At 40.3% G+C, this 18,732-nt stretch overlaps 2 protein-coding genes across 2 annotated transcripts in view; both read right to left on the reverse strand.

Annotated features, from left to right (window-relative positions):
- LOC109416152 (TWiK family of potassium channels protein 7) overlaps positions 1-18,732 on the reverse strand; it is a 345,001-nt gene that overhangs the window by 153,592 nt on the left and 172,677 nt on the right. Inside the window, exon 4 of the mRNA XM_029863343.2 lies at positions 15,036-15,261. Within this exon, the coding sequence (XP_029719203.1) occupies positions 15,036-15,261 (226 nt within the window). The remainder of the gene's footprint in view (positions 1-15,035; positions 15,262-18,732) is intronic.
- On the reverse strand, positions 3,519-9,311 carry LOC134284320 (uncharacterized). The gene is made up of 3 exons (XM_062843153.1): positions 9,000-9,311; positions 3,812-8,950; positions 3,519-3,584 (listed from the first exon to the last, which is right to left on the reverse strand). Exons 2-3 carry the CDS (start codon positions 8,606-8,608, stop codon positions 3,519-3,521), a joined length of 4,863 nt encoding a protein of 1,620 aa, XP_062699137.1. The 5' UTR covers positions 8,609-8,950; positions 9,000-9,311.

An 18,732-nucleotide genomic window follows, 5' to 3' on the forward strand; every position in this document is an offset into this window, starting at 1 on the left:
TGGACTAATATTATTAGTAGAATTTACAAGTGTATGTTGCATAAACAAACTACAAGTATAAAATATTAGCTATGACTAGTACTTTTGGTTACAAGTCTTATAGGTCTTGTAAAATAATTTACAAGATTTAAAATATTGTAGAAGTCATATTTAGTTTTGAATATATCGATTTATCATTTTGATGAACTCAAAAGATATTATTTTTATGCAATTCAGTATCATAATTTATCTATATATATAAAAATGTAGTGGCATACGTGGGACCGCGCATAACTTGTATTTTATATAACTTATTTTGGTATCATAATGGCCAATTTTTCCGAACTGGTTCATTATGCAACTGAAATGAGTTGCATAATGAAAAATAGTTGTATAATGTTCATAATGCAACTCATTTGAGTTGCATTATGAACATTATGCAACTCAAATGGGTTGCATTATGAAAAAATCATTGCATAAAATTTTGTATGGAACTCGTTGCAAAACTTGATTTTTTCAGCACTCTTCGTATTTATCCAACTCGGCAAGCCTCGTTGGATAAATGTAGGACTCGTGTTGAAAAAATCAACTTTTTGCAACTTGTTACATAAATAACTAATCTAACATGTCAACCCTAATTCCAGTTTTCGACGATTAAGTTTGGTAATACGTATTCAAAACTTATTTAAGAGAAAATTGTGTTGATGTGCACTTTGTATACAAAATATATTTTTTGCTGAGTCTCTCAAGTTCTCCAAAGTTTCTACAATACCCATCTTTGATTGGAGGTTCTTGGTAAAGTTATGTATTATGGTCACTGTATAAGCACAGGTAAAGTTACACATGCGAAATAAAATTGAATCAATTGCTTGTACTGCGCATCATTGAGCTAATTAAGAGCTACAATATACATACAATAACTCGAATCGATTTGCGACATATAAAAGTATATATACCTATAGGTAAAAGCTTAATTTCTGCACCCCGGATCACTTCGGATTTTAGCAATAAGCATAATACATGTTGCTAAATCTTTATACATACATTGTTGTTCAACCAGTACTATTGAATCTTTGGGACATTTTACTAAAAATCTAGGTACTTGCAGTGACATACTTTGTAACAAAAATAAAACGTCAGAGCGGCCGAAAATGATAAAAACACCACATGTTTTTTTTTTTTCAAGTATCGTATAGAGAATGCAAAACTTCGGAATAAATGAAGTTATTTCCGGATAATGCGCGGAAAATGCAGAAAAAAAAACAAACAACAACTGCCATTTCAAATTAAAAATGAACTGTCGGCTTAATTTTGACAGGTAAATGAACCAAAACAACTTGTATTTTCATAGTAACTAATTTTACAAGTGCTAATAATATTAGTGGAAAATTGAGCCTTTATGCAACACAAATTATTAGCACTTGTAATATTAGTACTTGTATACAAGTACAAGCTATAGCTTGTAACTTGTAGCTAATATTATTAGCCCGATTATGCTACAGGGCCCTGTTTTCACTCTAACTGCTGTCAAAACGTTCGTTTATTCGATCAAGTCGGATCTGAATCTGCCCCAGATCCGACCCAAACATGACGAGGTTCGCTCTGCCAATTTTCTCTGATCCAAACCGAACGGAGTCCATCTGTCAAAACGAATGTAAACAATCCATCAAAACAATACCAGGAAATCAAAATCCTAATCATGCAAATTAGAGATAAAGGACTCACTTGGGTATGTGCTGCATTGATTATAATAATGAAATATGCATTATTTTAATTATAATAATTATTATTGAATATGCCAACTAACATTTCTACGTAAAATTGCTATTGTCGCGCTTATCTTTTATTAGAGTCCTGCGGCGGTCGTACGCTCGCAAGGCATACCGCCGCATGACAGTCGCAAGGCAAAACAAAAGAAAAAGTGTTCCCGCCAAAAATAAAAGCACGTGGGTTTCGCGAAGTGACAGATGTTTTTGAATGTATTTGTGACGAACGGCAAGAGTGGCTCAGTGGAATGAGTGTTCTTGCTGTCAAACCCCATATAATGGAATAATATACTTTTAAATCTGGTGACGCTGTTATGATTAGTGACTGTCGCGCTAATATCACCCTAATAAAAATGTATAATTCACTGCTGATAGGGTGAATGATTGTTGTTCGGACTAGAACCACTTCTTGAAGCAACACGTTTATTTGCGGCAGCTCAAACTACAAATAGTTGTTTATTAGTTACTTTTCACAATCTCATTTTACAAATTACTCACAATATTTGGTTTTCCTTTCTGCGAGCTATAACCACTTCCGTAGAGCTGATCTTTCCTTCCTGCGTGCTCTTCAAATTATCGCTTTCTTTTGCCTGGCTATTCCACAGAGTATATTATTCAAAAAACTTCTCTCTTCTAGGACACCGTCGGGCAGAAAGGATACCGGTTTCGCCGATTTGGGAACCTTCAAACTAAACGAATATGTTAATAAATGTATCCATTTACCTCTAGCGAATTTACTTTTACTATCCGAAATCGCACTACTCCAAATTCACAAATTTCACTTGATTAAATTCTTCTAACTACTTTTAAAGTTTTACTATCGAAATAGCAATCAACTGCTTGGCTAATTTTCCAATGGCCGTTTGTACAATTTCTATTTACAATTCTTCCTTCAACTTGTTTTATTATTGTTATGATTTCCCCTCAATGAAATAGCAAACGAGACGATGTAAAGTCGGCAATAACAGAAAAGGTATGCCAACTACACTGCAGCTCGACCGTCGCTGTATTAGTTGGGTACACCGGGCAACACGCGGTGTTAACACGCCCCAGCCCGTAACACCTGTAGTTCCTCGAAGTTTCAGGTTTTACCATCAGATTTCTAACACCGCCAAGTTCGCCACCGCTCGCCTGTACACTCCTTGAGCCGTGCGCACTATAACCTGCCTTACTCGTCCATCCGGTCCTGGCAACACTTCTTCCACGATTCCTCTAATCCAGTTCTTCCGATTCTTTCCGTCCACAAGAAACACTAGGTCATTCACTTGTAATGGCTTCTTATCTTCAAACCACTTCGTCCGTCTGTTGATCGACGGCAAGTACTCCTTCAACCATCTCTGCCACACTTGATTCGCTAGTTGTTGAGAACGCTTGTAGGCATCACGAAGACAACTTGCCGTGTTGACCGTCTCGTCGACTAACATGTCAGAATTGGTGACGAACCCACGAAGAAAGTGGTTCGGAGTGATCGCTTCCTCGCAGGATATCTCCTGTGGCATGTACGTTAAGGGCCGTGCGTTTATCATATCCTCTGCTTCAGCGATGGTTGTCATTAGTACTTCATCTGACATTGTGAGTCCGTCATCTAGCGCCTTCATTGCTTCTTTCACGGACCTCACCATCCGCTCCCAAATGCCTCCCATGTGCGGTGTAGCTGGTGGATTGAAATTCCAGGCTGTTGCAGCGCTCACCACTTTATCAGCACACTCACGAGAAATTTTCTGCATTTCATTGTTGGCTCCTCTGAAACATGTCGCGTTATCCGAAAAGATTTCACTCGGAACACCTCGCCGACAGCTGAACCTTCGGATCGCCATAAGACAGGACTGGGTTGACAAACTTGCGACGATTTCAAGATGTATTGCCCGCATAGCTAGACAGGTGAACACCGCCACCCACCTTTTCTCCTTCCTGCGTCCAACGGTAACTTCTATAGGTCCAAGATAGTCGATACCCACCGAATGGAAAGGTCGCAGGTATGCAGTAGTCCGTGAGACAGGAAGTGGAGCCATCAATGGCGCTTGTGGACGGCATCGATGTACTTTGCACCAACTGCATTCACTTACAACTTTCCGAATCGCTGCGCGTACGTTTGGAATCCAGAATCTCTGGCGAAGCTCGTTTGTTACCGTCTCTCGATTGGCGTGCCCGAATTTCTCATGGTAGAACTGGATCACCTTCTCTGTTGTCGCATGTTTCCTAGGTAGAATGATCGGGAACTTCTTGTCGAATGGCATTTCTCCCGACATCTCCATTCTACCACCCATACGAAGAATTCCGTTGTCGTCTAACATCGGCGATAGCTTGTAAATGCAGCTCGTTTTCTTCACCAACTCGAAAACATCTCCTGATTTCTTGTTAATGTTCTTCGAGAGAATGCTCATCTCATCTGGGAAACTTTCGTGCTGTGCCTGCCTCCATAGTATGACCTCTGCTTTACGAAACTCCTCCTTCTCTAGTGGACGCTGGACAGTCGGAGCAGCGATCACGCGCTGTTGGTTCTTTGAAGCTCTCACTGTTACCGACTGCTGGGCAGCTACTTTGTGTTTGCAGTTGTCGATAAACCTGACTACGTATGCTGTTACTCTTAGGAGCTTCGTCCAACGAGAGCATCGATGGACGTCGATAACACCGTGAAAGGACACAAAACCCCTAGCTTCTTCGTTTGTTTGCTCTACAGGTATATTGATGACCGGCCATTGATCTTCTGATTCATATAGGAATAATGCCCCTTTGAACCATTCTCCGTCACTATTCAGTGCTCCTCGTTGCCACTTTGTCAGCATGTCCGCGGGATTTTGCTTGGTTGGTACCCATCGCCAGTCCGTTGCGCGTGTCAGTTCCAAAATCTCCCCAATTCTGAACGCAACAAACTGTTTATATTGATGTTGGTCAGATCGGATCCAACTCCACACCGTCCGTGAATCCGTCCACAGTACACAGCGGTTAATTTTCAATGAGTGCGTATCTACTAACGTTCGGCTCATTCGGGCGCCAAGCACGGCCGCCATCAGTTCTAGACGTGGTACTGACTGTTTCTTCAACGGCGCTACTTTTGACCGGGACATGACTAGGGAACAGCGAATAACTCCTCCGACGACTACTCTTAGGAAAGCGACACATCCATACGCATGTTCGCTCGCATCAGTAAAGATGTGTGCTTCAACTGATTGGACTTCAGAGGACGAGTAACTTCCAAGGTAACACCTCGGAATACGGATGCTCTCCACCTGCGGCAAAAGGTCGATCCAACGCATCCACATTTCCCAACACTCGTCGTCGATAATTTCGTCCCATTCGCAGCCGCTACGCCATAATTGTTGAACAATGATCCTGCCATGAATCGTGAAGGGAGCCAGTAGACCTAAGGGGTCAAAAAACCCCATAACGCAGTTTAGCACCGCCCGTTTTGTCGGTCGTTTTTCTCCGTTGAAGTATGGCAGATGCTGCTCTCGGTGTTTCGTTGAAAAGGAAAACTCGTCGTCTTGCGGATTCCAAATCATCCCAAGTACTCGCTCTTCCGCCGTAGTTTTGTCTTCAGTGAAGTGGACTGCTGAAACCGTTCCATTCTCTCCTAGACTGTGGAGCACTTCCGTCGAGTTTGAAATCCAGTTCCTTATTTCGAAGCCTCCTTTTTGGTGAACAAACTTCACTTCTTCTGCGCGACTTATAGCTTCTTCAATGGTGTCGACGCTGTCGAAGTAGTCGTCGACGTAATGGCGTTTAACAATAGCAGCCGCTGCGTCTGGGAATAGTTCAGCGTAGTCCTCTGCGTTGCAGTTCTTCACATACTGCGCCGAACAAGGTGAACTCGTCGACCCAAATGTTGCGACATCCATGACGTACACACGAGGGGTTTCCTTAGGATTATCTCGAAAAAGGAAACGCTGGAACTGTTTATCCTGGTCAACGATCTTGATTTGGTGGTACATCTCGCGCAAATCACCACCTACGGCCACTCGATGTTCCCGGAATCCTATGATAACGGCCACCAACGGAACTAGCATATCGGGCCCCTTCAACAACTGACTGTTCAGAGACACGCCTTGTACAGTAGCCGCAGCATCCCACACGAGACGTACTTTACCAGGCTTGTTTGGATTCAGCACAACGTTTAGTGGAAGATACCACACCTTTTTCGGGTCTGTTGCAGCGAGTTCATCCTGAGTGGCCAAATGGGCGTATCCCTTCTCCTGATATTCTACAATCTGCTTGCTGACATTCTTTTGCAAATTAGGATTCTTCTCGAGCTTTCTCTCCAACTGCTGTAGTCGACGTAGAGCCATCGGGTAGCTGTCTGGAAACGAAGGATTGTCGGTCTTCCATAACAAGCCAGTTTCGAAACACTCTCCGACACGTTTCGTAGTACGCTCCAAAATTTCACGAGCTCTCCTATCTTCGGCAGACTCGAGCTGAACTGTCACCACTGACTCTTCTACGGCATAATGGTTCCTCAAGAGATCGTGGAGATCTTCATTCGTTATCTTCTGGTGGACATTTACGTATCCACTTCCTGATGCTGCTGTTGATGATTGCTTTGGTCCGTATACCGTCCATCCGAGTTGACACTTCACAGCAATTGGTTCCATGATTGAACCAACTTTTGCCTCAAGTGGGGCGAAAGAGTGCAGATTATTCAACCCGATGAGCATCTCCGGCCGTCCACTGTATGAGGAAATAGGAATTCCTCGAAGGTGACTGTATTGTCGACTAAGCTCCCTAGCATCTAGTGTCTGCGCTGGCAGCATCAACTTGCTGACAGTGTGGACTGCAGTCAGCAGCATCTTCTCCTCTGTTCCTACGGCTGATGCCCATACATTTGTCCTCGTTGAATCTCGTTCGACGCGCTCGATATCGGATGTCCACTGAATGGTGAGTTTCTCGTGGACACCAACTATCCCTAAACGGTACGCAAGCTTCCGTTCAACAAGTGTCACCGACGCGCCTTCATCCAGGAATGCTAGCACAGTGATCGATTTTTCTCCGCAGTGCAGTCGGATCGGAATCATTCGAAACATCATCACGCTTTTGGTTCGAATATGCGCACTAGTACCGATCACACTATCCGTAGGATGTAGAAGAGAATTGTGTGCCTGTCTACACTCACCGACATTGCAACGCAACTTAAACTTACATTGTGCAGTGCCATGTTCGTTTAAACACACTTGACACAGTTTCCACTGTTCAACGACTTTCATACGGTCCGGGTATCCTAAATTTCTGAAGTCCTGGCAGTAACGTAGACGATGATCGGTCCGATTGCAGACTCTGCACGCTTTTCTCCGTTCTGCACCACCAGTTGGCGGCTCATTCGGCTGGCTAACTATTTCGCTGTGGTTGAACATTGCACCTTTTGACTTACTCGTTCCCGCGCCAAGACGTCCTTCGCTGGCAGACTTGTATTCAAAACTAACATTCGCCTCACATGCTTCCGACACTATTTCGGACAAGAAGTCTGTGAAGGTACGAAGTGTCACCTTCTTCTTACCCCGCTTGAACCGTACCCACTCGCGCTTATCGTTGTCCGGCAATTTCTCCACGAGGTCTTGTATCAGCAGTGGATTCACTAAGTGCTGCTTTAGATCGGCAGCTTCTAGGTGTTCGCAAAGTTGTTCCACAGCTGTGCCGAACGGTATGAAGCTGGCTAGCTTCCCTGCCTTTGGGGGTTCCAATCGGCGTACCTTCTCCAAGTGGCTCTGCAAAAGCTGTTCCGGTCGGCCGTACAGCTGACGCAACTTCACGATAACTTTTGGGACTGATTTCGGAAGAAGTAACTGTCCTCGAACCATTTCCAGGGCTGGTCCCTTCAAGCATTCTTGTAGACGTACGAGATTCTCTACGTCGGTGTAACCGCAGGCTTCATTCGACGCTTGATATGTCCCGTAGAATAGCGGCCATTCTTCTGGTTTTCCAGAGAAGATGGGTAGCTTTTTACTTATACCGCTTCTGGCAGTCGGTCCAATTCGGGGCTGCCCCAGCCCGTGATGACTTAGATTATCGGTAGTGTGCTTACCCTTGCCGCTCAGCTCTGTCCTTTTCCTGGTCGTCAAAGCATTGGATTCTTCATCAGATTCACTGCTGTCTTCTTCTGAGTGATCATCGGAATCGGTTTCATCATCGCCATCATCGGTTTCGGAACCTTCCTCGAACGCGCCAACTTTGACATTCTTCAACCTTTTCAAGTTTTGCTCCGTCAGCCTACCGACCTCCGGATTTCGTAACGGTGTCCGATTGACTCCGGACACTCCTTCACCTACATCGGCATCACGCTCCACTTTTTTCTTTTCCGATGAAGTTTTCAGCTTGGCCATTTCGTTATCCAGACACTTCATGCTGGCCTCGAACGACTGCTGCCTGGTCCTCATACGCTCTAATTGCAACTTCCGCTCCCGTAGAATTTCTTCTTGAAGCAGTTGCTCTTGTTCCTCTTCTTCGTCGCGCATTTGTTTCTCCAGCATCATCCGCTTCCTTTCCATGGACTGCCTAATCTCCTGTTCTTTCCGCTTCAACGTCATTTCCGCTTCCAGCTCCTGCTCCATTCGCTTTTGGCCTTCCTCCATCGCTTTCAGTTTTTGCTCTAGAGTGAGCGCTGCATCGGATTTGATGCTGGAGCGGTCCGAATCGTCACCGTTTTTCTTGGCGCGATTCGTCTTCTTCTTCTTCTTGGTTTGTTGACACTTGTCATTGGCGCAGAACCACTTTTTCTCTAACTCCGCATCGGACGATATTCCGACGCACCGGATGTGGAACCACTGCTGACAGCCGTCACACCCTATCATCCGCTCATTTTCGGTGGACACGTCATCGCAAGCTGCACACGGAGTTTCGGTGAAGTCCAGATCTTTCGCGTTTGGATCGGCCATAGCGCTTTAAAGGTTAATCCGATGTCAAATATTTTTGAGTTTGTTCGGACTAGAACCACTTCTTGAAGCAACACGTTTATTTGCGGCAGCTCAAACTACAAATAGTTGTTTATTAGTTACTTTTCACAATCTCATTTTACAAATTACTCACAATATTTGGTTTTCCTTTCTGCGAGCTATAACCACTTCCGTAGAGCTGATCTTTCCTTCCTGCGTGCTCTTCACCTTATCGCTTTCTTTTGCCTGGCTATTCCACAGAGTATATTATTCAAAAAACTTCTCTCTTCTAGGACACCGTCGGGCAGAAAGGATACCGGTTTCGCCGATTTGGGAACCTTCAAACTAAACGAATATGTTAATAAATGTATCCATTTACCTCTAGCGAATTTACTTTTACTATCCGAAATCGCACTACTCCAAATTCACAAATTTCACTTGATTAAATTCTTCTAACTACTTTTAAAGTTTTACTATCGAAATAGCAATCAACTGCTTGGCTAATTTTCCAATGGCCGTTTGTACAATTTCTATTTACAATTCTTCCTTCTACTTGTTTTATTATTGTTATGATTTCCCCTCAATGAAATAGCAAACGAGACGATGTAAAGTCGGCAATAACAGAAAAGGTATGCCAACTACACTGCAGCTCGACCGTCGCTGTATTAGTTGGGTACACCGGGCAACACGCGGTGTTAACAATTGTATCATTCTGTGTATGATCAAAATGATAGCCCGAAAGGGTTGTTAAGCACGTTGTATCATATTTTTCTATTAGGGCAGAAGCCAGAGGTAGATAACCGCCATATTCTGATTTTTCTTGAGAGGCATAATAAAAGGGAGAATTTTTATTGTGAAGAATTAGCATTAAGTTAAAATTCAAAAATTCAAAGAAATTTAAAAAAAAAGGAGAATTTATTGTCAGATTTCTTGAAACGTAAACACCGCGCGGTCGTTGAAATGTTTCAAAAGGAGGCTTTGCACAAAAGTTCACGCGGTTTTCGAAAGGAAACGCCGCAATGTTATTTCCCATAAGAATGAAGTAAACAGGGAGTGAAAACCGCGGCTGTACATTTCGGAAGCGATAGGCCGCGTGCACTTTTGTGCAAATCCCTCAATATTGTGCGTTGAATGAAAAACACAATTATGGCGACTATTTACCAAGGCCTTATGTGATGGTCGAAATTTAATCGCGGTGCAAACAGCACGTGCAGTCGCAGCATTCATCACATCATCCGGCCATTTTGCATCCCTTTTTCAAGAATTTGATGGAAAATTTGAAAACAGGTCTGTTTCCTTAGGCGACAATCTCGCGCGTATCTTTGATTGCGAGTAAAAGTAGTCGCCAAAGCAGATTTTATTTTGATTCGTATAATAACGAAAATGTGCAACTGACAATGAGCCATTTTAAGAAGTGATAACAATGTTGTTAATGATATTGATTTTCACGGGTTATTGGACGCTACCTCCTGTCAAAATTCATTCATAAAATCGGCTCGTAAAATGGACTTTTCGATTGATTTGCACAATGTTGATTTGGGTCAAATCCGGATCCGTTTTTGTTTGTTTATTGCAAGTCAGGATCAGCTCCGATCCAGGTTTAAAACTGAATACGACATAAAATTTCATCTCCATACTAGTTACTTCAACTGAACACAGTCTGCAAACCGATTTTGCAATAAAAGTTGATTTTCTGTAACTTTTAGGATAATTAAAAAAGATAAATTTATGTTTTTCAGCAGTGTGGGTAAGACGAACCAGTAGGGTGGGTAAGATGAACACGTTTGGAAAATTAGCTAATAAGGCATTAATTGTGCTAAATGATGTTTCTGGTCCTTTTTTTTGGTCGATCAATCATAGTAGAATCTAAATTTGTATTTTTTTATTTAAAAAACAGTGTTTATAGGGAAAAATGGAGCGAAATGGACACTTACACTTATTTCGGTGAATTAAACTATCACCATTCGATTAATTGACCATTTTCCTTTCGGAAGTGAGGCCGATACAAATATTTTTATCTTTTATGTCCGAGTGCTCTCATCGGATACGAGGGGTGGACAAATATAAATAAGTAACAAACAACAAACAATTGAAAATTTTAAAATTATATTAACTATTGAAAAAATATTTTTCAACTATTAGTTAGAAAAATAGTTGCTAGTAAACATTTTTTCTCTTGAAAATGGAGTCATGGGCCGCCATGTTTTTTTTTCGCCCCTTCAATATTTTGAGATTTTTGAAGGGGGGGGGGGGGGGTGACATCAAACAAATTTAATATTTGCATCGGCCTGATCGGCTTGGAAAGTTGCAATCAATTAGGTGCCTTTTTCGAGTCGTTTTTTTTTCACTGTGAAAGGTGGCGACAGCTTGGAGGAAGAAGCATATTGAAGATTTGTTTAGTGGTAAGAACGGAAGTGTGAACACGAACAGGATTGACACAGTTGCTAACTGCAGTGGAACTACTGGGACACTGGATGAGATTGAGAAGGTCCCAAATAAGCTGAAAAACAATAAAATTGTTTGGAATGCAGAGATTTCAGCTACTGCTAAACTTCTACAGCACCAAAACGAACTGTTGCAGGCTAAAACCACTGACCACTGAATTGGTGAATACCAGTTGTGAAAGCCAGTCAACTATAAATCAGATGTACAATTTGCAGATAAAGGATGATTCGGTCAAAATTTGGTCACACAATTTGTTTCATAACTTGAGACTGCGTACACCAAAACAGCTGATTTTTGGACCAGTAATGGTACATTATACCATAAAATTTTCATCAAAATCGATTTAGTATTTGCGAAGATATTGTGATCCTGAAAACTGCAATTTTAAAATTTTGTACAAAGAAGATTAAAAAATAAGAACACATTTTTACTCTTTTATTTATAGAGCCAGAAATACTGAACCAATTTCGATGAAAATTTTTCTGTATGTAAAGTATACATATCAAAATGTTGTGTAAAAATTTCATTCAATTTGATCCAGCTGTTACAAAGTTATATCTGTTTAGGTGGTCAAATTTTGTCAAGTCAAGTCAAATTTTGGTCACACAATTTTTTTCATAACTTTAGACTGCGTACACCAAAACAGCTGATTTTTGGATCAGTAATGGTACATTATATGTAGCTTGTACCATAAAATTTTCATCAAAATCGGTCTAGTATTTGCGGAGATATTGTTGAACCCTGAGATCTGCAATTTTAAAATTTTGTGCAAAGAGGATTCACAAATAAGAACACATTTTTACTGTTTTATTTATAGAGCCAGAGATACTTAACCGATTTCAATGAAAGTTTTTCTGTATATGAAGTATGTATATCAAAATGTTGTGTAAAAATTTCATTCAATTTGATCCAGCCGTTACAAAGTAATATTTGCTTAAGTGGCACCCGGTCTTTTTTTTCATATTCAAACTACCACAACTTTGAAAATATTCATACATAACGGCTCAAAATTTTACTAAGATCATATTTTCATATTAGTATTATACTGTAAAATTTTGATAAAAATCGTAGCAGTATTGGTAGTTCTATAATCAAAATTGTGCTTTACTGACCTTAAATTTCCGAAAATTTACTATGGAGCGTCTTTGTACAAAATTTTAAAAAGGTAGGCCGATGGTTTTATCTATATATGTATCAACCAATACTTTATCGATTTTGATGAAAATTTTATGGTGTAAGCTACATATAATGTAGCATTACTGGTCCAAAAATCAGCTGTTTTGGTGTACGCAGTCCAATGTTATGAAAAAAAAATGTGTGACCAAATTTTGACCGTATCACCATTTAGATCATCTGTTTATTGATGTTGAGAAAGATTACGATTCCCATCAAAAATTCATGCCGGGCATAAGTCAACCACTCGTCCAAAAGTTTTGCCCAGTATGTTATGGCATATTTTCACCTCAATTTCTTGAGGAATTTCTCCATGAATTAAATCAGTTTATTGAGATTTTATCCCTTATTTTTTGATCCCCACCTTTCCGTGCTGACCCAATTTAACCCTTGGATGACGGATAGGTCATATTTACCCAGCCGAAAAAATCGACCATCACGAACGTGTTCTACACCAGCGAGGATGCATCCAAAAAGTTGAAAATTTTGTCTACAAAAGGTTGAACGCTATAGTTACACGACAATATCATAAAAAAAATCACGCAATATGTACTGCCGTTCTACGCCCAATTGTCCCATGTTATATGGGCCCATATAGCCGTTATAGAGGGCCCATATAGCCGAGGCGGTAAACGCACGGGTATTCAGCATGACCATGCTGAGGGTGACGGGTTCGATTCCCGGTCGGTCCAGGATCTTTTCGTAAAGGAAATTTCCTTGACTTCCTTGGGCATAGAGTATCTTCGTGCCTGCCACACGATATACGCATGCAAAATGGTCATTGGCAGAGGAAGCTCTCAGTTAATAACTGTGGAAGTGCTCATAGAACACTAAGCTGAGAAGCAGGCTTTGTCCCAATGAGGACGTTACGCCAAGAAGAGAGAGAGAGAGAGATGGGACAATTATGCGTAGAACGGCAGTGTAGACGTACGTTGTTGTCCATAAAAAAGCGCTAGAGCATAACTTCCGAATTAGTGAAACCACTAATTCTAGAGCACGTTGTATCATATTTTTCTATTAGGGCAGAAGCCAGAGGTAGATAACCGCCATATTCTGATTTTTCTTGAGAGGCATAATAAAAGGGAGAATTTATATTGTGAAGAATTAGCATTAAGTTTAAATTCAAAAATTCAAAGGAATTAAAAAAAAGGAGAATTTATTGTCAGATTTCTTGAAACGTAAACACCGCGCGGTCGTTGAAATGTTTCAAAAGGAGGCTTTGCACAAAAGTTCACGCGGTTTTCGAAAGGAAACGCCGCAATGTTATTTCCCATAAGAATGAAGTAAACAGGGAGTGAAAACCGCGGCTGTACATTTCGGAAGCGATAGGCCGCGTGCACTTTTGTGCAAATCCCTCAATATTGTGCGTTGAATGAAAAACACAATTATGGCGACTATTTACCAAGGCCTTATGTGATGGTCGAAATTTAATCGCGGTGCAAACAGCACGTGCAGTCGCAGCATTCATCACATCATCCGGCCATTTTGCATTCCTTTTTCAAGAATTTGATGGAAAATTTGAAAACAGGAATCTCAACTATACATATTTCTAAACTTTTGTTAGAAATGAAATTGCCAATTACTACTTCCAAACAAAAGTTTCGTTACCAACTGAGAATGGCTTTCGGGCGAGCACTTCATCAAATTTTATGTATTCGGGTGTCCCCCAAAAGAGCGGCAAGCAAAGGAAACGGGACTTAATATATTCACGACTCCTCGAGTGTTTAATTGCTCGCTCGCTCGCTCACTAGAGATTTCGTTCCGCTTTAGTTGACAAAGCATTTCCACGCTCGTTGAAATGATCACCAGTAGATTAATAGAACACCAACAACCATTCGGAAAATTTAGACACTAATTAGAAAAGTTGTTCCTGTTCCATTTCTTTAACTTATTAAACTCACTCATTTGCAACCAAAGTTATCGTTTCTTTGCCGAAGTATCTACACCCGTTAGTGCCGGGTAGTAAGTGTGTTTTGATGGGGGCCGTATTTTCTCTGCCCTACTTACTAAGGAAAGACACACTTGACTGGCTGGGGTTGCCTGAGAATGGCAAAGTAAGATCGCTGGTGTGGGTTATGAGTTTTGGAATGTGGCTGTGAGGGAATGCCGCGCTCTCGAAATGTACCACTCTTCCGACTTTGTTAGAATAACTGAGCGTACGGTTTTGAAATAATTTAACTCACAACCGAGCACATCCAGGACGAAATACGCCATGCACGGCCGTCAGAGAGTGCTGAAAGCAGCAGCAGCAGCAGCACGAATTAAGCGTTTACGAAAACATTCAAATTCCTTCTAATCCTCTGGCATTTGCATGGGAACAAAACTCGCATTACAACAAATTCCATCATAAAATTCACGTTCGTCTCCGTCGCTTAATGCGATTCTCATGTCAAAAGAATTGAAGTTTTCATTTCGAGATTTTTAAAAGACGTTTGCAATCTAACAGATTTTATTTTTATTTTCTTTCGCAATTTTGCACCTGCACATCTTACACTATTTTGTTCCAATAGATTGCACATTGTAAAATGGTGCACATTTCAGTTCAATAACTAGGAGCTTACCTTACTTCAGTGGTGCTCGCAAGAAAAAAAGTTCAAAAATATGTAAGGTTTCAAACAGCTGAGTTTCGAAAAATTGTCTGGAACCACAATGGTTTCTATATTTCAAAAACCAGACCCAAAGCAAGAAGTTAAACAGGTGCATAACACTATGATAGAACATCTCATCCATTTTTTCCTATTATGCCATAACCGTTTCCAGTAGTATTAGCAAGCGTGGTCTATAACAATAACTTTTAACATCGTTGACCTACCTGGTCCAGTTTTCTCGGTAGAGAATGTTCAGTGACACCGTGATATCCCAAATGTTCTCCACCGTTCGCTGTCTGGCTTCAATGGCCTCGTGGAGCAGTTGCTGGGATAGAGTGAGATTGCTATCGCTACGTGTTGATAACGGCTTGAGCTGACGATTCGTCGAGGCGAGCATTCGCTGTTGCATCTGTGAAGCACCACCCTCGATTGCAAGGAAGATAAATGATCCTGTAACAGAAGGAGTGTATATAAATCTCCTGCAATATTCATAATTGAGCGAAACGAGATAGTTCATGAAAGTGATATCGAGTTGAAATGGTGTTCTGTATTATCGGAGCCTTTGGCTTCTAATCTTTCATTTACTATTGTACATATTAATTCTGAAAATTCCGGATAATTGAATATACTGTGGACTTCTGGAAAGAATGAGAAAATAACACAATAACATAAGATGAGAATAACTAATTTTATTGAAATTACAAATGTTAGAAGATTCTACCACCCGTGTAATTTTTAAAACAAATTAATATCAGGTTTTGATTTCTTTATAGTCATGCATTCAGAATAGGCCACTTTTTCAAAAATTTTCTCTAATTGTCAAGTCCACCCCCATATTTTGATTGGCATCCCAAAAGAAGTAACTGGTCAAAATTTCAGCCAAATCCATTGAAATCAAGAGGTGCATCAAATTAATTAAGTGTTTTTCGACTATTTTCGAACTTCAAAAAATCATAACTACACTAAAACTTGTCGGAAATTAATTCTTCCGGCAGAAATAGGAAGATATACTTGTTTGCTACAAGTTCTCCGAACAACGTTTGCCAATAAAATTAAAGGAAACATATGTAATTATCACATTTGTAATCAAAAAAACCTTAAAAAGTTCATTTTTGATAGATTTTGTTCTGGAACACCCTAAGTTGGATGTTTGGAAACGGAATCATATTCCCTAATATTTTGTGATTATTTGCTTCTTTGACATCAATGTGTTTGGTGAACTTTTAGCAAAGAATTATATCTTTCAATTTCTGCCGAAAGAATTAAATTTTGCCAAGTTTTGGTGTAGTTATGATTTTTTGAAGATCGAAAATAATCGAAAAACACAAAATTGATTTGATGCACCTCTTAATTTCAATGGATTTGGCTGAAATTTTGATCAGTTACTTCTTTTGGGATGCCAATCAAAATATGGGGGTGGACTTGAGAACAGAGTTGCGCAATATCAGTCTTGTCAGGTCACTACTGATATTGCACCATCGTCACTATCACTCCAGGCCATTCAATATCAAAACGACAATGACAGGCAACGACCTGATATTGACCCGCAGTCTAGATCACAATCATTGCAACTGATGTGATATTTTAGTGGGTTTTGCCAAAACTCAAACTTTTTTGTGACCAACATGCAAAACTTGTTATTTTGTACCACATGTTGAAATATCATCTTGGTAAATCTTCAATTGGATTTTCAAACAAATTTAAAGATGGCCTATCAGTGATATCCACACACCATCACATTAAGTCCAGATGGAACAAGGAAAGTGACGGTGACTCAATAGAGTGCACGCTGACTTGGATCGTAGTCGGCCTATCAAAATCAGCGATTTCCTTACCATTGACAGTGACAGAGTGCAACTCTGCTTGAGAATCAATGAACATTTTCGAAAAAGTTCACAGGCCTAATGCAGAATCCTTTTTGTCATATTTTCGACTTGGACGTACGCTAAGAAACTGATTTTATTTTCAGTGTAGGGTTTGTGTGGCATCAGTAATCTCACGCTCCCAATTTCACCCTATTCGAAAACGAGCGAATACGGCACCGATTGATTTCGTTCTTTTTATTTTCATGCGTGCTCACTTCTAAGGGGCTGTCCATTAATTACGTAAGGGTTTTAGGGGGGAGGGGGGTCGGAGAAATCTTACGCTCCATACAAAAATATTTGGGATCTCATACAAAAAATCTTACCAGGGGGGGTGAGGGTGTCGAAAAATCGTGAAAATTCCCTTACGTAATAAATGGACAGCCCCTAACAAAAATACAAAAATATGAAACAAAACAAACAGTGCTTCAATCCTTTGTTTCTCGTAGGATGAAAATGGAAGCCACATGCTTAACCCTTCAGGACGCGCGCCATTGTAAAAAGTACAACACTACAAGGGCGTAGCCAGAGGGGGCCGTGCCAGGGGGGGCCACCACATTTTTTTAATTCGAGCCGACTCAAAGATTATCAAAAATTCAAGAGTTGCAGGAAAAAATATTTAAAAAATACTATTCTCTAGACTATTCTAATAATTTAGGTTTTTATCCACAATTACCAAACCTTATTTTCTTGAGAATAATAGGAAATTTCGCCAAGTTCATATTTCACTTGTATTCAATACAAACATACGTCATGCTAATAGAATAATACCTGTGATTTCTTTACAAATTCTTTCAAGGACATCTCCCGAAATTCCTTTAGGCATTTATTCAAGAACTTCTCCAAAGAATTCTTTCAGAAAATCCTCAAGGGACCTGTCCAGGAGTTTCTCTTTCGTGAATTTTTCCATGGACATCTTGCAGGGTTCAGATAGTTTTTTTTTCAGGGTTTGTTCCAAGAAATGCTTCAAGAATTCCTCCCACGATTCCTTCAGTTTTTTTTTACAGATACTTCTGCAAGGATACATCGATGAATTCCTTCAGGAATTTTCCATAGCTTCTTTCAGTGATTCTAGCATGGATTGCTCCAGAGAGTTTTTCCAGAATTTCTCTATGGGTTTCACCAGACATTCCTCTGGGAATTTCTTCCGGGATATCTTTAGAAGTTCCTCCAGTGCTTTTTTTGATAATTCCACCAGGAATTTCCAGGAGTTCCTTAAATCATTATACAAAACATTGTTTTGGGACTCCATCCAAAGATTCCAACAATAATTCGTCCAAAAAATATTGCAGACATGGATGCCTTCATTTTTTTTTCCTACAGAAATTCTTCCAGGAATTTGTTAAGAAAGCTTTCCTGGGATTTTCTAAGGAATTCATCATGGGATTGCTTCCGGGATTCCTACATGTTTTCCTTCAAGCATTCCTCCAAATACTCACCCAGGAATATCCTCTGTGTTTCTTTCAGGAACAACTCCAGGAATTATTTTAAAAAAATTCTAGAAGGGTTCTCCCAGGAACACTTTTTAGAATTCCTTCAGAAGTTCTTCTTGGAATTCTTCCAGGAACTCCTCCAAAAAATAATCCAATACTTCCTCCAGGAACTGTTTAGGAAGGGAATAGGAATGCTATAGGAATGCTATAGGAATGCTATAGGAATTGCTTCCAGGATTTCTACTGGGGTTTCTTCAGGAATTGGCTTCTTTAACGGTGTTGAGATGATTCCATTTTCTAGATCTGCATGCAAAACTGAGCCGAAATCAAAATTTTCGTGAATTTGTGCCCGGGAACCTATTTAAAAATGAATTTGAAGTTTGTATGGCAGCGATTTGATGAATCACCCCTTGTCGGATTTTGTACTGGGCTGAGCTGTTAAGCAGTTCCCCAGCTGTCAAAAGGTGATTTGAAAAAATCTCTTTGAAATTGATTTTAAGTATCAAAATAAAGTTCTAAAAATCTGAAAAAAATCATAGTGGCACAGAAAAAGGTGCTCTTTCGTTTTAAAATGAAAAATCATTGAATTATTCTAAATTTAAAAACTTATTGCTACAGGGATTCTT

This window comes from Aedes albopictus, chromosome 3 (assembly GCF_035046485.1).
Source record: "Aedes albopictus strain Foshan chromosome 3, AalbF5, whole genome shotgun sequence".
NCBI classification, from domain to species: domain Eukaryota; kingdom Metazoa; phylum Arthropoda; class Insecta; order Diptera; family Culicidae; genus Aedes; species Aedes albopictus.